The sequence below is a fragment of the Phoca vitulina genome, unplaced genomic scaffold, assembly GCF_004348235.1.
Source record: "Phoca vitulina isolate PV1807 unplaced genomic scaffold, GSC_HSeal_1.0 scaffold13, whole genome shotgun sequence".
Taxonomy (NCBI): domain Eukaryota; kingdom Metazoa; phylum Chordata; class Mammalia; order Carnivora; family Phocidae; genus Phoca; species Phoca vitulina.
The window spans coordinates 46055683-46075374 of NW_022589716.1; the positions used below are offsets into that span (position 1 = coordinate 46055683).

The following is a 19692-nucleotide window of genomic DNA, read 5'->3' on the forward strand; positions in this document are numbered from 1 at the left end:
CAACCCCCCACGCCCACAGGCTTATAATGGGGTCAGGGCCAGAGGGATCAACATCACAACCGCTCCCTACTACTACGTGTCACAAGCTTTACAGCCATTTCTCTGACACAACCACCCTGAGCAAGATAATCACCTGCATTCCAGGTGCGCCAGCAGGCTCAGAGAGGTGAAGGGGCCCTGCCGCCGGAATGCGCGGTTCCTTCCACCTCACCGTCCCGCCCTCCAGGGTCTCTGGCATTTCCTCGGGGCGCTGCTCTGGCTGCTGCTGTTGCCATATGCTAAGCTCGTTGGGGTGTTAACGTGCGGCACATACGTGGCACCTGCAGTTCCAGGTTGGGGGGAGCAGAAGAGGTGTGAGGCCCCAGCTCTGGCACAGGCTGCAATCCAGTCGGATGGGGGGCTGCACACTAATATGTGTCCCTCTGGCCTGCAAGCCTCTACAGAAGAGCACGGGAGAGTTGAAAACAGGCCAATCCTTATACAAAAGCAGACACGGCCTATCTCAGATAGTAGATTGTGCCCCCAGGAGGCAGGGAGATCACCTTTTTTCTCTCCTGGAAATTCCTTGCTCTGGTTAAAACCATGAACTTGCAGAGAAAGGGTGATAACTGAAGCCCACATCTTCAAATGTTTTCAAAGTTAAGTCAGATAATCTTTACACTGATGTGAAAGGGGAAGAATATACATTTGACCCCTTGCTTCAAACAAAAACCTTTCCATATGGTTTTTAATTAGAAAGCAGTTGTTTTGCTTTCGCAACACTCTTTAACCTCTGCCATTGTAGGTACAAGGCCGCAAACCGTACTTTCGTTTGATTAAAAAAAAATAAAAAATAAACGCTGAAAGAAAAAATATTTTTCTTTTTAAGGAAAGAAAAGATAGCAAGCAGCTATTTCTCGGAAGGGTCAGGCGCTTAAAGGCATATATGGGAAGCCATTATGGCTGTGGCTTACAGTTTATTTTGTCTTGAAAAAGTCCGAGGTCATTCTAACTATGCTGACCTGTTAACCTACACACTGATCATCTCCATCCAGGACCGTAAGCAAACACTGCCCTCTTGTGCACCGAACAGTCCCGGAGTCAGCGTGGAGATGGGTTCCACCTACCGCCCTGTGGACGGCTTGCAACTGTACAGCTGCCTCTCGGGGCCTGGAGATGTGTCAGGAAAAGGATGACACACATCTGTTACCAGGGCGCTTGCTAAAATGTCCCCAGATTGCCTTCCGAGACAGATTTTGAGATAAAGAGGAAGAGAGGAAGATTCAGCTGAAGAAATCAAACCAAAAATAACTGACTCTTATCTTTCCTAGAAAATATTCATTCCTCGAAAAGAAACTTTATTGGTTACCGTGGCAAGTTTTCTCATTATGTACTTGTAAAAACTTTTAAAAACAGCTAATGAATCTAGAGTAACAACTATACAGTACTTCTTTTTTATCTGGGAAATATTTGCCAGGCAAAGAGATTCCATCTGATTCTAGAGGGGGGGGAAAAAGGCAGGAGGAACCCAGGTTGCTCTTTCTCAAAGGACTCCCCCAAGGTTCAGTGATATGGTCCTCTTCTTTCTGATGAGCCCCAACCTGTTACAGTTACCTGCAAACATTCTCCTCCAACCTGGGGACATGGATGTCCCCAGAAGACCAAATTGGCATCTCAAGAGAGCTTTAAAGGACATGAACTACTGTGCCTTATTAAAGAACTTGAGAAAAATCAAAGGCAGAAAAATACCCACTCAAGTCTGGGGCCAGGCCAGTCCTGCTTGGCAGGAACCTCCAGGGTAAGGTCCTGGTCTTCTCTAAATGGGTCTCCAGTTCCAGTTCTAAACCACAAACCATCAAAATGCAACCACCCCTGTACCCTTCCAGGCACAATCCAGGATGGGTCAGAGCTCCTGCTCAGCTCACTTCTGGGAGAGAAAGAGAAGGCAAAATCTGCCCCCAATGCATTACCTTCAACCCAACAGGCACCCCAGAAGAAAAGGGGATGGAGATAAAGATTTAGGGGAGTGTGCTCCATGGGCTGTGACCAAGTCTCAGAAGGTGGGCTGGGTGCCAGCGACTTCAGCTACTTCACTTACCATCTCTGATATCCAGTGCTTGGTTTAGTGCTTTAGGAATGTATCCTTAACCTTCATCTGGCTTGTAAATCATAAGCAGTCAATGTGAAATGGCCAAACACAAGCACAAAGCAGGGAAAACTATCTGGTTCACTTTATGCCAGGATTATCTGCCAACTCCTATTTCCACTTCAGCCCTCTCCTCTACCATGGGAAGAAAATGAGGGGCACAGTACCAGAAACAGACAGGACTAAGGGTGGGTAAAGGCCAAAGGATGGCCCCACTGAGACCATTCACCTCCAAAAGGCTGGGCAGTCTCCCTCCGCCTTGCTCTCTGTCCTCATCTCAGAATGACAAGACATGCAGATCCTTTATCCTCCAGCCACAGCGAGACTGACATGCAACTCCAGTATACAAATTTGTCTAATATGCCAGCCCCACACCAGGTGTCTGTTATGGAAAAGGGCTCTGATACAGTCAGCCAGAGTGACCCTCTCACTTGTACCACAGTCCCGACCTTTCTCCCGCCTCAAAACCCTCACACGTGCTACTCCTTCCCAGCACTCCAGGGGCCGCCGCAGCTCCTGTTCAACCTTCCAATTTTAGTTCAAGCTTAATTTCCTTAGAAAGGCCTTCCCTAGCCTCCAAATAAAGGAGACTCCGCATATCCACTTGTCCCTCTCTGGGCACCGTGTCTCGTCCTTTGCAGCACTATCACAATTTCTAATGCTGCGTGATCCTGCTTATTTCTGTAACACCTGCCTCCCCCCCACCAGGTGGTCAGCTACCTGAAAGCAGAAGCCACTTTTTCCTTGCTCACCAATGGAAACCCAACTCCTAGCTCTAGATTGCTCTGGACTTGCTGAATGAATTAACTGATGTAATGACACACCTTTCCTTCTACAATGTCTAATCTTACAGATAAGTTTCCCTAGGACACTAGAATCTTGGGAAAAGAAATGAAAGAAAGCTGAGGAACCAGGCCAGGTGCTCAGACAGCCCCCAGCCTATTGCAAGAGTAGATGACAGAACAAACAGGGAGCTGCCTGGGCAGGGATTGGGAAAGTCAGGTCTCTGACACTGCAACACCCAAGACATCAGCCCCCCGAGGCCCACAAGGGCCTAGGACTTGATGTCTCACATGTTCACGTGTCTTTTGGGCTTTCCCTCAAGAGAACACATGAAGAACTGAAGGTGAGGCTGGCTAGCTGATGAAGGTGACTGGGAGTTGGGGGCAGGCCAGCAGAACAGCACCACGTCCCTACCCTCTTGCCTCAGCGAGTCCTCTTCCCTTTCCCCAGCAAGTGTCATATCATGCAAGCATTTTGTAATGGTATGTGAACCCCAAGTTCACATCTGCCCTCCCAGGTTCCTAAGAACTGGTGCTCCAGGAAGTTCACATTCAGGAGGAATTCCGGGCCCAAAGCTTGACCATCCGAGAGAGGAACCTCTTTTTGTCATGTTGTCAAGCCAGCCCTGGGCAGAGCCGGGGTCACCCCCTGGACAGCTACCACACCCAATCTACCTCTGGAGGGCCTCCACTCCCTTCACCTTCGAAGCCTATTTGCAGAACAATCACTGGTACCGGCCACAGGCTTGCATTATGCTCATTTCCCCATCCCCAAGCTCTGGGGCAAGTTTAAAAGTCCTCGTCCTGTCTCAGAATCAGGTCTGAATTAATACCCTTCCTCAAAAGAACTCCAGTAGCAAAGTGAAAACAGACGCACTAGACAATGCCCTTTGAAAGCCCCAGCAGGGATGACTGGTGACAATGCAGCCCCTGGCTCTGAAAGAAACCTTAAGGTTAAAGGTTCACGGAGGCAGAAGAATTACCAAAGTACAAGTTTGTTCAAATTTCCTCCGGCAGATTTAAACAACCAGGGTCAAGCTGAAGATTGCTGGCAAAAACCTATGAGACAACCCAGCCCCTTTGAACTGCGTGGAGAAAGGAAAATATACGGTCTGGGAGGGATCTATGTTATAGCTTTTAAAAATGTTCTTGAAAAGGTCACCCCTGTTAACTCAAAATCAGCCCGTTGAAGGATGTTTGAAAACTGCTTCTCTAAAACAACAGGGCTGCCGGGCCCTCACCGTGTGCGGTGAGCAGCACTGAGGTCGCCGTGTTCCCGGCATTAGTATGCTGACCCTCTGTGGGCCATGAAATTAACCATCAGCGCGGCAGAAATCTGCTCCGAGTTAAACTACTTTGCTACGCAAAGTGGCCTGAAAATGAAATATGAGGACTGAATTTCCACTGAAAGATGAACTTGTCTAACCTCAAGGCAGGCTTCCTCCACTGTGAACTCTGTGTGGCCACTGGTTTCAAGCACCCCAGGAGGGTGGGTAATTGCTGCAGGCAGTGGGAAATGACCTCTTATCCATCCATTCGTTCGTTCACTTGTGTCTGCATGCACCAAACATTGACTCGGGACCAGGCCAGGTCCTGGGCCCCTGCACACAGAGTTGAATGATAACAGGCTCCTGCCCTCAAAGGAATCAAGTCTAGTGGAAAAGATAACCCGGTAAACAGAAAATGACAACAGATGGGGAGAAAATGAGATCCTAAGGTATAGAGAGGATGTCAGAGGCCCTCAAACAAGGGTCACCTAATTTAGGCTGGGGAAAGCCAACACTGAGGCTTCCCAGAAAAGTACATGTAGCCAGATGACGCAGCATCGAGAGAGCATGGTCTGTCTGTCCAGAGACCTGCAAGTAGTTCATTAAGCCGGGAGTCCTGAGAGAGACAAAGAGACACAAAGCCATCAGGAAGGGCTGATGTCAGCCATGCTGAGGAATTTGGCCTTTATGCCAATGGAGGGCAACTCAAGACTTTTAAAACAGGGAGGCAAAATAACTATATTAGCAATTTAAAAAGAGTTCTTGGCTACAGAGGGGAGGATAGTTTCAAGAGGGGGGGCTGGAATCAGAGAGACCGTGAAGGAACACTGTACTCATCCAACTGGGCACTAATGGAGGCCTGTCCTAAGGGAGCAGCTGCAGTGATGGGGAAGACCACACAGGTCAGAGGACACGCAGGAGGGACAAGATTTGGTCACTGATTCATATGAAGGAAGACACACTGAGGATCATTTCAAAGGTCATGCCCTGGGGTGCCTGGGTGGCTCAGGCGGTTAAGCATCTGACTCTTGGTTTCGGCTCAGGTCATGATCTCAGGGTCATGGGATCACATCCCGCATTGGGCTCCGTGCTCAGCTCGGAGTCGGCTTGGGATTCTCTCTCCCTCTGCCCCTCCCCCCACTCACACTCTCTCTCTTTCTCTAAAATAAATAAGTAAATCTTATTAAAAAAAAAAAAAAACAAGGAAAGATCATGCCTTAGGAGAATGTAGGTATCATTCCCCGGGAAGGTAAGGAAGTGAAGAGGGTGGTCTTGAGGATATGGAGTCTGAGGGCCTGTGATGTTCACTGATGAGGAAACCAGCCCAAGAAGTAGATGGATCCACAGGTCTAGAACTTCCTACTGAAATGTAATTAAAATTAAATAAAAGGAAACGTCCAGTTCCTCAGTTGCACTAGCCACAGTGTAAGTACTCATTAGCCACACGCGGCTCACAGCCACCATGCTGGACTGTGCCACCATACAACATTCCCATCTGTTGGAAAGTGCTGAGCAAGGCCCTGCAGGATTTGTGAAAAACTGTCACTGGCAGCCAAAGTGTCCACCTCTGTTGGCCACACTGATAGCTGATGGCAACAAGGTCTGTGCTGACAAACACCAGCTTCCCTTCCTGATCTTCCCATCTACTCGTCTGTGCAAACGCTCAAGAAATGGTGGTCTTCTTATATAGTCTTCTTTTTTTCTCTAGAGCGTAAGTTCTGAGGACTATCTCCCAATGTGCCCCGGATCATCATCGCTTCAGAGAATGAGGAACACTGAGTAAACACACATGCACACACGCACGAGGGTCTTTGGTGCTTATGGCATAAGGCCCTGAAAATCACCTAGAAATGACCACAAGCAGAGCTATTTTTTAAGTGCCACACTGCAATATAACTGGGAAGGCAGAGCTCTAGTGTCTGTGTCAGATGACCAAGGACAAGCCATTGACCCTCCCTGAGCTTTAAGCAGCCCAAAAAAATCTATGATAAAGAACGAAGCCACGAAGCCAGATAGGGCGCGTTCCTGAGGCCAAGCAGGTCAATGCTAGCAATTCCAAGCACTAATTTTAAAAGAAAAAAAGTCAGGTTTATCTTTAGGTAGCACCTGTGTATGCCACCAAATAAATATCCTCAGGAAGTAGGTTAGAGACAAAGGAAATTATTTTAGTCTTCCTGAAGGCCCCAAGACAAGAGAGGCATCATCACAACACAAGAGATATGGAAAGAGGGAAAGTCAACTTCTCTCTTAACAGCAAAACTTGTTTCTTCTCCTGCCAAGAGAGGATCACCACATTAACTAAGTCCTCCCCACTCTCTCCCCACCCAACCAAGGCCACTTCAAAGCAGCAGGAGCCTAATCACCCAGCATGAGAAAATAAAAGACCCAATTAACAAAAAAAAAAAAAACACAAAACACAAAACAGAACTCAAATAATCCAGGGGAGAATGGAAGCTGAAATCTCTATTTTTGACAAATTGACTTATATATAAACTGCTCCTCAGGAGCCACAATTCCTACCAAAGTAGGCATGGGCTAAGGTCTGAGAGCAGCTTCCCAGCAAACCAGGGTCTCTGAAATCAAATTGGATTAGACCCCTACTGAGCCAGCTACTGACCTCTGGAGTCTCATTTTTATGGGCTGTACAAGGTAGAAACTCTCCCACCTCCGGCTGGCAGGGTGGAGTGAGATAATAAAGGGTCTAGAACGGTGGCCAGCAAACAATAAATGTTCCCAAAGCGTCCATTCCCCCTCTTTCCTTCTGAGAGGCAGACCTTCCTCAGCCTCTGCTCTGCACTACCATGTCTGCACCCCCAGAGCCACACTTTCCCTCCTGATGGTGTCTATTCCGCCTATGGTTGCACTCCCTCACTCTTCCAGCCAGCTCTGGAAGCCTCAGTCAGAATGAGGAGAGGGATGCATGGCCCCAGACCACTTGTCACAGGCCCTCACCTCAGACTCTTCAAAAGCTGACAGGATCTCCCAGCTTAAAAACCTTCCACCTGCCTCCAACTACAGGCTCCCCAAGCTCCTGAGCACTGGGGCCCAAGGGTCTCTGCAGCTCAGCCTCATACCCTGCTGCTTCCCTGTGAGCTCCACACTCCAGCCCTCCCTTCGCCCCTATGTCCCTGTCCACTCTGAGTCCTCTAGCAGGAAAGCCTCTCCTCTTCCCCACTGGGAAAATCTCAGCCTTCAAAGCTCCGACAAGACAGGGCGCCTGGGTGGCTCAGTTGGTTAAGCGACTGCCTTCGGCTCAGGTCATGATCCTGGAGTCCTGGGATCGAGTCCCATATCGGGCTCCCTGCTCGGCAGGGGGTCTGCTTCTCCCTCTGACTCTCTTCCCTCTCGTGCTCTCCGTCTGTCATTCTCTCTCAAATAAATAAGTAAAATCCTTAAAAAAAAAAAAAAAAAAAGCTCCGACAAGACAGCCCCTCCTCCTAACTCACCCAGGACCCTCATGCCCTGGCCTTACCTCCTCCCACTTCTCCTGCTGACTGGCTGCCCCCTTCTTTGGCCAGGTCTGCTCTCACACCTCTGACGGCTCAGGCTGCTCCCTGGGTCTGCTCTGCCCTCTCTTCTTCTATGCCTGGAAACCTCCAGGTCACCCTTCCAGGCCCAGCCCAGGGTCCCCTCCTGAGGGATGCCCTTATTGCCTGTCCCAGGCAGAGGCACTCATATCCTAAGCTCCTCTTTATAAAGCCCTTACGACTCTGCATCTTAACTGGCTGTTTGCACTGCCTCCTGCTCTTCCCTGGCCCTCCGGACTGTGAGCTCCTTGAAGATAGGCACGTCTGTATCTGCCCTCACATCCAAACACAGTGTACAATATATGTTGTTTGTAGAGTCTCTGAATAAATGGATGAAAACACTAAATAACAGTGCCATCTGATCCTCTCCCATCATACAGGCTGACAAAAGCCCTCAAAATGGGGGCTACAAGCCCAAATGTCTACAGGGCCCAGGCAATCTAAAAAGCACATGCCCCTTCTACTCAGCTCCAGGCCTGTGCCACCACACTGGAGCATGGCTCTGCAGATATGAAAATCTTGTGTTTCTAAGAAGCCAGGAATCTGGGTTGTTAAATGAGATCTCCTGATTTCTTTATTTATTGGGGTGGGGGAGGAGTGCAGAGGGAGAGGGAGAGAGAGAATCTTAAGCAGGCTTCACACCCAGCATGGCTCAATCTCACAACCCTGAGGTTATGACCTGAGCTGAAATCAAGAGTTGGACGTGCAACCAATTGAACCACCCAGGCCCCCCTGATCTCCTGATTTTTTAAATACTAGCAATGAATACAAAAGTAGGGACCCGAAAGGGTACGTGCACCCGATGTTTATAGCAGCAATGTCCACAATAGCCAAACTGTGGAAAGAGCCAAGATGTCCATCAACAGATGAATGGATAAAGAAGATGTGGTATATTGGGGCGCCTGGGTGGCTCAGTCGTTAAGCGTCTGCCTTCGGCTCAGGTCATGATTCCAGGGTCCTGGGATCGAGCCCCGCATCAGGCACCCTGCTCCGTGGGAAGCCTGCTTCTCCCTCTCCCGCTCCCCCTGCTTGTGTTCCCTCTCTGGCTGGCTTTCTCTCTGTCAAATAAATAAAAAAATCTTTAAAAAAAAAAAAAAAAAGAAGATGTGGTATATATATACAATGGAATATTATGCAGCCATCAAAAGGAATGAGATCTTGCCATTTGCAACGACGTGGATGGAACTGGAGGGTATTATGCTGAGTGAAATAAGTCAAACAGAGAAAGACATGTATCATATGACCTCACTGATATGAGGAATTCTTAATCTCAGGAAACAAACTGAGGGTTGCTGGAGTGGGGGGTGGGGTGGGAGGGATGGGGTGACTGGGTGATGGACACTGGGGAGGGTATGTGCTCTGGTAAGCGCTGTGAATTGTGCAAGACTGTTGAATCTCAGATCTGTACCTCTGAAACAAATAATGCAATATATGTTAAGAAAGAAAAAAAGAAGAAGAAGAATGTAGCAGGAGGGGAAGAATGAAGGGGGAGAAATCGGAGGGGGAGAAGAACCATGAGAGACCATGGACTCTGAAAAACAAACTGAGGGTTCTAGAGGGGAGGGGGGTGGGAGGATGGGTTAGCCTGGTGATGGGTATTGAGGAGGGCACGTTCTGCATGGAGCACTGGGTGTTATGCACAAACAATGAATCATGGAACACTATATCTAAAACTAATGATGTAATGTATGGGGATTAACATAACAATAAAAAAATTAAAAAAAAATAAATACTAGCAATGAATTTTTAAAAAATTCTAATTATTAAGTGGGCCATCAAAACACATCGGTAGGCCAGACTCTGGACAAGACCCTAATGTGGGATGAGACCCTACCATGGGATGAACAGACAGGACAACCCATTCTCCTATCAGGCACAGATGTCCTATAAAGACAGAAATGGGCAGATCCAGGAATAGGACAGGAAGGACCCCAACAGGCTTTCCATACACAAGCAAATGGCACTTATTACATGCTTACTATAGCCCAATCTTAGATACATTTAATCCTCTCAATATATATTCATTTATTTAATTCAAGTCAACTCAATTATTTAACTCAAATATTATTGAGAAAATATTTGCAAATCATCCATTCATAAGGTTCTGGTATCCAGAATACATAAAGAAATCAATAATAAAAGCCAAATAACTCAATTTAAAAAATGGGCAAAGGATCTGAATAGACAATTCTCCAAAGAAGATAGACAAATGGCCAACAAGCAATGAAAATATGTTCAACATCACCAGCCATCAGGGAAATGCAAATTAAAGCCACAATGAGATAGCACCTCACACCCACCAAGATGGCTATAATCCAAAAGACAGACAATAACAGGTATTGGTAAGGATGCAGAGAAACTGGACCAGTGTACACAGCTGGTGGGAATATAATGTGGTGCAGCTGCTATGGAAAACAGTCTGGCAGTTCCTCAAAAAGTAGAAATAGTTAACCTACAACCCAGTAATTCCATTCCTAGGTAATACCAGGGAATAAAAACATATGTCCACACCAAAGACTTGTACACAAATGTTCACAGCAGTATTATCCATAATCGCCAAGAAGTGGAAACAATCCAAATGTCCTTCAGCTGATGAATGGATTAAAAAGCAGTATATACATATACTGGAATACTATTCAGCCATAAAAAGGAATGAAGTACAGCTGGGGGAGGCAGAAGGGAGAGTTACTTTTAATGGGTATAGAGTTTTTTGGGTTTTTTTTTAAGATTTTACTTATTTATTTGACAGAGAGAGCGCACACACGCACAAACAGGGGGAGCTGGAGAAGCAGGTTCCCTGCAGAGCAGGGAGCCTGATGTGGGACTCGATCCCAGGACCCTGAGATCATGACCTGAGCCGAAGGCAGCACTTAACCAACTGAGCCACTCAGGCGCCCCTAGAGTTTCAGGTTTTAAGATAAAGAGTTCCGGGGGCGCCTGGGTGGCTCAGTTGGTTGGGCGACTGCCTTCGGCTCAGGTCATGATCCTGGAGTCCTGGGATCGAGTCCCGCATCGGGCTCCCTGCCCAGCAGGGAGTCCGCTCCTCCCTCTCATTCTCTCTCTCGCAAATAAATACAATCTTAAAAAAAAAAAAAAAAAATTTAAAGATAAAGAGTTCCGGAGATGGATGTCACTAGACTGTAAACTTAAAAATGGTTAAACAGTTGAGGCGCCTGGGTGGCTCAGTCGGTTAAGCATCTGACTCTTGATTTCGGCTCAGATCATGATCTCAGGGTGGTGGGACTGAGCCCCACAACGGGCCCCCTGCTGAGCGTGGAGTCTGCTTGAGATTCTCTCTCTCCCTCTCCCTCTGCCCCTCCCCACCCCTTTCTCTCTTTCTTCCTCTCTCTCTCTTCCCCCCTTAAAAAAAATGGTTTGATGGTAAATTTTATGTAATATTTACTTTACCATAATTAAAAATAAATTTTAAAAAATTTTCTCTAAAAAAGGAATGAAGTATATATACTCCATGCTACAATATGATGAACCTTGAAAGCATCACACTGATTGAAAGAAGCCAGATGCAAAAGGCCACATGTTGGAAGATTCCATTTTTATGAAATGTCCAGTAAAGGCAAATCTGTGCACATTAAGTAGATCAGTGGTTGCATAGGCCTGGGGGAGGGGGGAATGGAGAGTGACTGTTAATGAGTATGGGGTTTCTTTTTGTAGTGATGAAAATATTCTCAACTTAGATTGTGGCAATGGCTCTATACAACTCTGGGAACATACTGAAAACCACCAAAGTGTACACTTGAAATGGGCGCATTTTATGGTATGTGAACTATATCTCAATAAAAATATTTACAAACATTATTGAATATCTACTATGTGCTAAGCCCTGGACTGGCCCTACAGCTACCAAGACAATTCAAATGTTGTCTCTGTCCCTGAGATGCTTCCAGACTAAAAGGAACACTCGAATAAGGGGAAGTGAGCCGTTGCAGCAGAGCAGGAGAGACGCGAGGTGCCATCTGACCCTAGGCGGGCTCATTCCTGCTCCTCGCCCCACCCTGAGGCCATCTCAGAAATGCCAGGCTCCACCTCACCAGGACACAGGCCTCCGGATCACCCAGAGCACCAGAGCTACAGACACTGTCACCTTGGGCACAGTCTCAAACGCCTGCTGGTCAGAGGGAACAGACTCAAGCTCCAAGACAAGGGTGCCTCATCCCTAGCCTGTTCAAGGCTCTGGCCAACAAAAGAATGACCGAGCAGGGACTATGTCTGAGGGCTGAATTTACGGGTTGTTTCCTGGGATGCCTGCCCAAATCTTATTCCAACCTGGATGAAGTGATTTTTGAAGAAAAACCCAGGAGACAAAGAAGATAGAAAACAAAGGAGATGCTAAATAAAAAGTTTAAAAGCAATTAATTTTAAATGATTACAGCTTTACCAAAAGCTGTGGCTATGATTTCCTTCTGACTTTGATTATAACCTTCCAGCAAAATATTTGCCTCCAGAAGGCAAAGTCTTTGCATTATTTTCTATTCCTAGCATGACTACAAAAATATTCTTTGATTTAACATTTGATATGTTTTGTTCTCAAGGGCAAGCCCCATGAGAAGAAAAATGTACCCCAACAGAATGAAATATGACTACCTGCTTCCATTTTTCTTTCCTGTTGGTTCCTGCTCAAATATTCTGCATTAATTTAAACTCAAGGCTGCGTCTCTGATGTTGTGTTACCTCCACACTGTCACCCAAACCAAAGCAAAGTCACCCGCCGTCCAGCACCAGGAGCACGGGCTGCAGACAAAGCTCAACTTGAGAGTCTCCTAGAGATAGTGAAAGACACTCCAACTTGGAAGGAGATCAGGAGGGGTCAGAGAGTGATAAGGTAGCAGGAAAAACAGAAAAACTTGTATTTGAATATGGGCACCCTTGGCACTGAGTGCAGCCAACTTCCTACTGGACATAGAGAGGCTTTCAGCACTTTAACACAAGAGACACCAGTATTGGCCTCCGCTTTACTCGGTGGTAGAGAGCATCCCAGAACAGGCACCACAGAGGAGAATCTTCCGTTACGGTGTGCACCTTTTAACCAAGAAGAGAAAACCAAAGGCAGCACCCCCAGAGTGAGCACGAAGATACAGGGAACCAAGGCGTGGCAGATTCTAGGGGCTAAAGAAATTAAGGTTATGGGGGGGAGGGGGGTGGGGGGATGGGTTAGCCTGGTGATGGGTATTAAAGAGGGCACATTCTGCATGGAGCACTGGGTGTTATGCACAAACAATGAATCATGGAACACTACATCAAAAACTAATGATGTAGGGGCGCCTGGGTGGCTCAGTCGTTAAGCGTCTGCCTTCGGCTCAGGTCATGGTCCCAGGGTCCTGGGATCGAGCCCCGCATCGGGCTCCCTGCTCCGCGGGAAGCCTGCTTCTCCCTCTCCCACTCCCTCTGCTTGTGTTCCCTCTCTCGCTGTGTCTCTCTCTCTGTCAAATAAATAAAATCTTTAAAAAAAAAAAAAAAAAACTAATGATGTAATGTATGGTGATTAACATAACAATAAAAAATTTTAAAAAAAAGAAATTAAGGTTAAAGAAGCACTTCCACTTATATCAACTCCTTTAAATATGTCTCAATATTTTAGGACACACATATATGAATACGATAACATAACAACGTACTGCTGTACAGATTCATAAAAAGACTAGAGGCAAAGAAAACCCAAATCGGGTTTTTTGTTTGGCTGGCTGGTTTTACATTAGCATAATGCCCAAATTCCGTGCACTGCCAGGCCCCTTTGTTGTCTCTGCTTATACGGCTTTCTGGGCATTATGTGCAGGTACCCGAAGGGTAATGTAAAAAATCTGTTGAAAACACACATTCCTTCACACACCTTGCTTCACGGGTCCAAAGAGAGCATCTCAGACAGACTGCAGAAAAACTGCAGGGCACACTCCTTGATAAAACAAGCCAAAGGGACAAGCACTTTCTCCACATCGGCACCAAGAGTGCAGAGAGTTGGAAAAACAGAGAAGGCAAAGTAGCTTAAGTTTTACAAAGAATGTTTTCTCCCAGGCTGCAGAGACAAAGATCCCCGGTGCTGCTGACTGTTTTCCCTCCAAAGAGAGTAACTGAGCCAGACTTACAAGGCTTTGGCAGCTCTCATCAGCTCCAGCCAGGGAGGACCCAGAGACCCAGAGAGGGTCCAAGCCAGGCAGGAAGCACCACTTAAATGGTGGGCAGAGGAGGCAAGAGATCAGGGCGACAAGTCATGGCAGAAGAGCTGCTGTTCATTAACAACTGGAACAAAAGACCAGGAGACAATACACTGTTAATCCTAGCAGCCACAAGAGGACTATAAATTGCCAAGCCAAGATACCAGTATTTTTCAGCTCTCCTCTTTCCTGCCAGAGTTAGATTGAGGATGGGTCCAAGTCCCTCACCCCCACCCAAGTCTTTAAAACATACATTACTGAATCTTTTTGAAGTTCTAACCCTGAAAGATTTATACTCTAAAATGGATCAGAGAAAAAGACGGCCCTGAAACACTACTATAGGGGCTGCAGTGGACGGATACACTTTTTCATTCCCATTGAGAATGCCAGAGTAGGAGCTGTGTGGTCAGATCAACACAGGTTCAAACCTAGCCCTGACACTTATGAACTGTGCTACCTGCCTGACCTCTCTGAGCCCTGTAAAATGGGAATATCATCTCTTACCTCACAAGATTGCTTTGAGCGTTAAATGGGGGGGAAAACAGCTTAAGGGGAGCACTAAATAAAGGCTAAGTACTACTGTCACTATTAACCTCCCCCTGGTACCGCAGGAGTTTTATCTATGGCCACACAGATCGAGGAGATAAAGCCCAATTTTCTCTAAGTTAAGAAAGGAATCTTTTGGGTAGTGAAAAGACTTTGGGGGGAGCAACAGAATCAAAGAGAACTGGCTTTAATATAAGATATATTAAACTTCAGAGATATCATCACAGAACTGAGACAATCATTCTAATTTCCTTCCACTAGGGCTAACGTATTCAGCAAGTGGTCTAAATCACTCACAGCGAGCCAGGAATTCTAACAAGAGCCCAATCTTCCAGCAATCCCAGGTGTAGGTGCATTGCCTGCTGCCAGCACCAGTCCCTGCCTGGGAATCTTGCATCGTCCTAACACTCAGGCCTGATCTTGTCACAACCCTGCTTTAAAACGCTGCCAAGGCCCTTAGGAGAAATCTATGCTAAGGGCCTAACCTAATCTAAGTTCAACACTTAGCACTCTAGAAGATCTGGCCCACCAACCCTTCTACCTTCATCTTCGTCACACCTCCCCACACAGCATGCTGATTTCCAGCCACAACTAAATGCTAGCAGTTACCTCTGACTCTAAACAGACAAAAAGTCAGGTTTAAGGCACAGAGCCCTGACCAGGCATTTCCTTCACTAGGAAAGCTCTTCTTTCCCCCGTGATGCCCTATACCCCATTGCCCAGCAAAGTGAGTTATTCCTGCTTTTGTCCTGGATGGAAAAAGCTCTGATAGGTCACTTTGCACATCGGACAGTGCCCTCTCCACAGTTCTGCTGTTAGCTCCTAGAGGGAGAGAAAAAAAATCAACAAGCACAACGTACCTACTATAGGCCAGGCCCCATGCTGATTGCTTTCTGTCCACTAACCCATGAAGAAAGTTCTTTGCTCACTATTACCATCCAGCCCAGGAAGTAGGACACAGCTTCATCCATTCAAACTTACCAAATGCCTACCACACACCTGGCTCTGGCCCAAACGCTGAGAATATGCTGGTAAATAAGCCAGACATGATTCCTACTCTGCTCTCGTGGAGGACAGACACAGTCAACAAGTAAACACATAAAGAGTTATCAGGTAGTGAAAAGGGCTGTAAGGAAGTAAAACAGGGTCATGAGAAAGTTCCTGGGGGAGAAAATTGAGGATACTTTAGCTAGGCAGCTCAGAGGAGCCCTCTCTAAAGGACACTCAAGCTGAGATATACATGAGGAGCCAGATGTACCAAAAAGAGGGAACAGCAGGTGCAAAACTAGCCCATTCAATAAGTAAAAATGAGGCCAGTGAGACTGAAGGTCAGAGCAAGGGATGAGCTCAGAGGAAGAGGGAGGCCAGATCGTGGGTTCTGCGGCCCACAGAGAAGAGGTTGGATTTTACTCTAAGCACAAAGAGAAGCTGCTGGGAAGTGCTGAAGCTGAGGGCTGACATGATCTGCTGAACCTCTGTAAAAGGAGTTTTGCTGCCTTGTGTATGGAAATGGAGTAGCAGGAAGAGGAGGGCAAGCAGTCAGTGAGAAGTAGGTCCAGCATTGTAGGAGACCAGCTGCCAGAAGCAGGGATTTGGCCTCTGGAGCAATCTCAAGAAGGCAAAGATGGCTATGGATTTATGAGTCATGAGGATAATTGAAGGTATTAACCAGATCCAGGTTAGGGGCAGCAGAGTTAGGTAAACACCAGCCCAGTGTACTTGATACTTTCCAAGCTTCAGTTCCTTTATCGAAAAAATAGGCCTAACACTCCTACCACTTGGGGTTGTTGCACAAATGCAAGTTTTCAGCAACAGGCATGGGCCAGAGCAGGTACTCAAATGTGGGCGCCCTTTCCCTCATTGTTTTCTCATTTCTCTGAAAAGGGTGGGAATCTGATCTATGGAAGGAAGGATAGTGGCAGCCTTGGTCTCACCATTCCACTGTGTTCAGGTTGCATTTTAATGCCTGTAAGAAGGTAAGGAAAGTCTCCTCACTCAGGAGGTGAGAGAAAAGTAAGAAGAACCACGCTGTACATACAAGAAGAGAAAAAATTCCTCTTCTTTTCTTTTACAGTCTAAACTAAGGATTTGCCAAATTCTTGGAGGCATTAAAATTTGGTTATATAGGATAAGGCTAGAACCTGAAACATTTTGCCCTACAAAGAGCTTCTCTATAAATGGATATGTTAGAAGGGGGGCAGGGGGAGCATAAAGTGATCTGAGGAAGCATAGGAAAGAGCTCCAGCTTTGGGACCAGGGGGACCTGGGTGCCACTTACCAGCAGCCTCCCTATATCCCAATTTCTTCAACTATTAAATGGTAACCACCACACTCCTTATAGGGTCACTTACCAGTAGCCTCCCCATGTCCCAATTTCTTCAACTATTAAATGGTAACCACCACACTCCTTACAGGGTCTGCCTGGGAAGTGGCAAACATGCAAGAAAAGCAAAGCCAGTAAAGACCTGTGTGGTTGCTATCTGCCAGTGTGTGGAAGGTCCAAAATTAGATTCAAAGGTCGCACAGTTAGTAAAGGAAAAAGCCAGGCCTCAAGCCCAGTTCTGACTTCAAAAGCATGTCCTTCATTACTCACCTACACTATTTACTAAAAACAACAACAACAAAAAAACCTAAAAGTGCCTTGTTTTATTTTAACCTGGCTCTTCCATCTCCAACCTAGACTGGCTCAGAGTACCTGTCTTAAAATGTACTTGGACTTGAGTAAACAGAATTGTTAAGAGAAGGGAAGGGGAAAAGGGTAGAGAGGATCACATGACCCTTAACATTCATCTGATGACTGAAACACAACTTGAGTGGAAGACTTTAGGCCGGGTGACCTTGGGCAGGTCCCTTCCCTTTGAGCCTCCACTTCCTCTACTGTAAAATGGGGAAATGACCTCAGACTGCCTGCAGCATGGAACAGCTGGGAGGTAACAAAGATTAAAGTACTTAACACACTCATCACTACAACTGGGACCCAGTATGCCCAGCGACCAATGAGGCCATCTGCCACCAAGCCAATAAAACCATCTGCCCAATATATATTCCCATATGTGCTTGTAGGTGTAGAGAATATCATATAATTGGAAGGAAACAGAAGGCAATGGAAAAGAGGAAAGTAACCAAATACTCGGGTCAGCAATGAAGAAAAGACTTCTTTTAGCTATACACCCTTTTGTGCCAGGTGCTTCTATTATTTCATCATTTTCCTCTAAAAATAGAGCAAGTTTTAAAGCCTTGTCCACAGGGCTTTACCACTGTGGTAAAATGTGTCCAGAAAAGTAATGCACAAAGGTATACTAGTGGCTTCCTCTGGAGAAATAGGAGGGACAATCAGGGGACCTTTACCTAATTTGAAATGTTCTATTTCTTCACAAGCAGAACCATTCATGTACTACCTGTATAATTAAAAATTAATTAAGTGGTACATCTTTGGAGGGCATTTTGGCAATACCCTTGTGACTGAAAATGCATGTGCCCTTTGCACCAAGCCAGTTCAGTTCTAGGACCTTCTCCTACAGATAGATGAGCACCCCCACCAGACTTGTTCTAGAAAATTCACTGAAGCATCATTAGCAAAAACTGGAAGTGACATAAGTGTCCATCATTAAGAGTTATTTAAGAAAACGTTGGCACAAGTGTACAATGGAATTTTATATGACCCTTAAAAATAATACAGCTTTTGGGGCGCCTGGGTGGCTCAGTCCCCTAAGACTCGATTTCTGCTCAGGTCATGATCTTGGGATCCTGAGATCGAGCCCCTCCAGGGCTCTGTGCCGGGCGTGGAGCCTGCTTATGATTCTCTCTGCCTCTCTAAGAACTAATAATAATATAGCTTTGTGTGTACAGATATGGAGCTGTTGGTGTGACTAAAATAGTGTGTACTATTTTGTGACGAGAAAGAAGAGGAAGGGGGTTTACACACGAGTATGCTTGTCTTTACGTGGAGTTTTTCTGAAATGATACAAGGAACTGGGAACAGCGGTTGACTCTGGTTGACTCTGGAAATGGGAACCAGGAGACCAAAGAACGGGTGAGTGGAGACTTCTTTTTTTAGCACTTTTTACATATACCCTTTTGGTAGTCTTTGAGTTTTCTTACTTGCTCGTGCATTACAAACTCATCTTGAAAACAGAAAAGCAAAAAACAAAACCAAAAACTTTAAGGAGGCACTCCTGCGCGGTTATGCTGGGTGGGAAGAGGTTCCAAGTCAGCCGCCCGCGAGTTCGAGTCCCAGAACCTCCGCTCCCTTGCCGCGCGGGGCCTTGAGCGAGCCCCGTCCTCCTCTCGCGACCTGGGGGGAGGAGGGGGGTGCCGGCCGTGAGGTGAGGCCGTCTCCCTTCCCCGGCAGCGGCTCGGGCGAGCTCGGACACGGCGCCCGGCCGCTCCGCCCAGCGTCCCCGAGCCCGGCTCCCGCCCCGGCCCGCGCTCACCGCCAATGATGGTCCGGATGAGGGAGGCGTGCCCGGGGCAGTCGACCAGCGTGACCTGAAGCTGCGGCTCGCCGGGCTCTGGCTCGGCTCCGGACGCCGCCGGGGGAGCGGGCAGCGCCGACCGCAGGCGCGCGGGCAGCGGCACCGAGAAGCACGAGAAGCCCAGGTCGAGCGTGATGCCGCGCTCGCGGCTCTGCGGCTGCTTGTCGAAGGCGGCGGTGGAGGCCGTGGTGCTCAGCGCCCGCGCCAGCGCCGTCTTGCCGCTGTCGATGTGGCCCAGCACGCCCACATTCACGTTCACCCGCCGACCTGCCATGCCGCCGCCGCCGCCGCCGCCCGCCGGCCCTCCCCTCCCGCCGCCGCCGCCGCGGTCCGACCGGCTAAGCCGCCCCCCCCCGCAACCCGCGCGCCGGGCACGCCCGTTCCGGCCCCGAAGCTTCCGCCCTCTCGGCGCCCGCGGGCGCTGCCTGGCACCGCGCAGGAGGAGGAGGCTCCGGGGTCGGGACTTGACCAAGGTCACCTACTGTGGGGCTGTTCTCTCACCTGGCTCCTGCCACCCGATGCCTCGAGGAGATTGAGAATGGGGGGATCCGTCCATCCATCCATTCAACAGGCTGTTATTATGTGCCTACTGAGTACCAGGCACTGCTTATTCACGGCACTGGGATACAGTGCTCTCTCCATGCTATACTGTATTGGAGGGCGGGTGGGGGTCAGACAATAAACAGGTGAACTAACGCCTGAACCAGATCGTTTCAGAGAGGGAGAAGCCTTCCAGGGAAAATAAAAGCAGAGATTAAGCGGACTAGCGCGCCAGGAGAAGGGAGGGCAGCTAATTAACAAT

At 47.6% G+C, this 19692-nt stretch overlaps 1 protein-coding gene across 3 annotated transcripts in view; it reads right to left on the minus strand.

The window, feature by feature from the left end:
• Nucleotides 1-19181, minus strand: part of EEFSEC (eukaryotic elongation factor, selenocysteine-tRNA specific) — a 246570-nt gene extending 227389 nt beyond the window's left edge. For all 3 annotated transcript variants that reach the window (XM_032412049.1, XM_032412048.1, XM_032412050.1), the window contains exon 1: nucleotides 18849-19181. In XM_032412049.1, coding sequence (XP_032267940.1) covers nucleotides 18849-19164 — 316 coding nt within the window. In that variant the 5' untranslated portion in view covers nucleotides 19165-19181. The remainder of the gene's footprint in view (nucleotides 1-18848) is intronic.
• Between the last annotated feature and the right edge of the window lie 511 nt (nucleotides 19182-19692).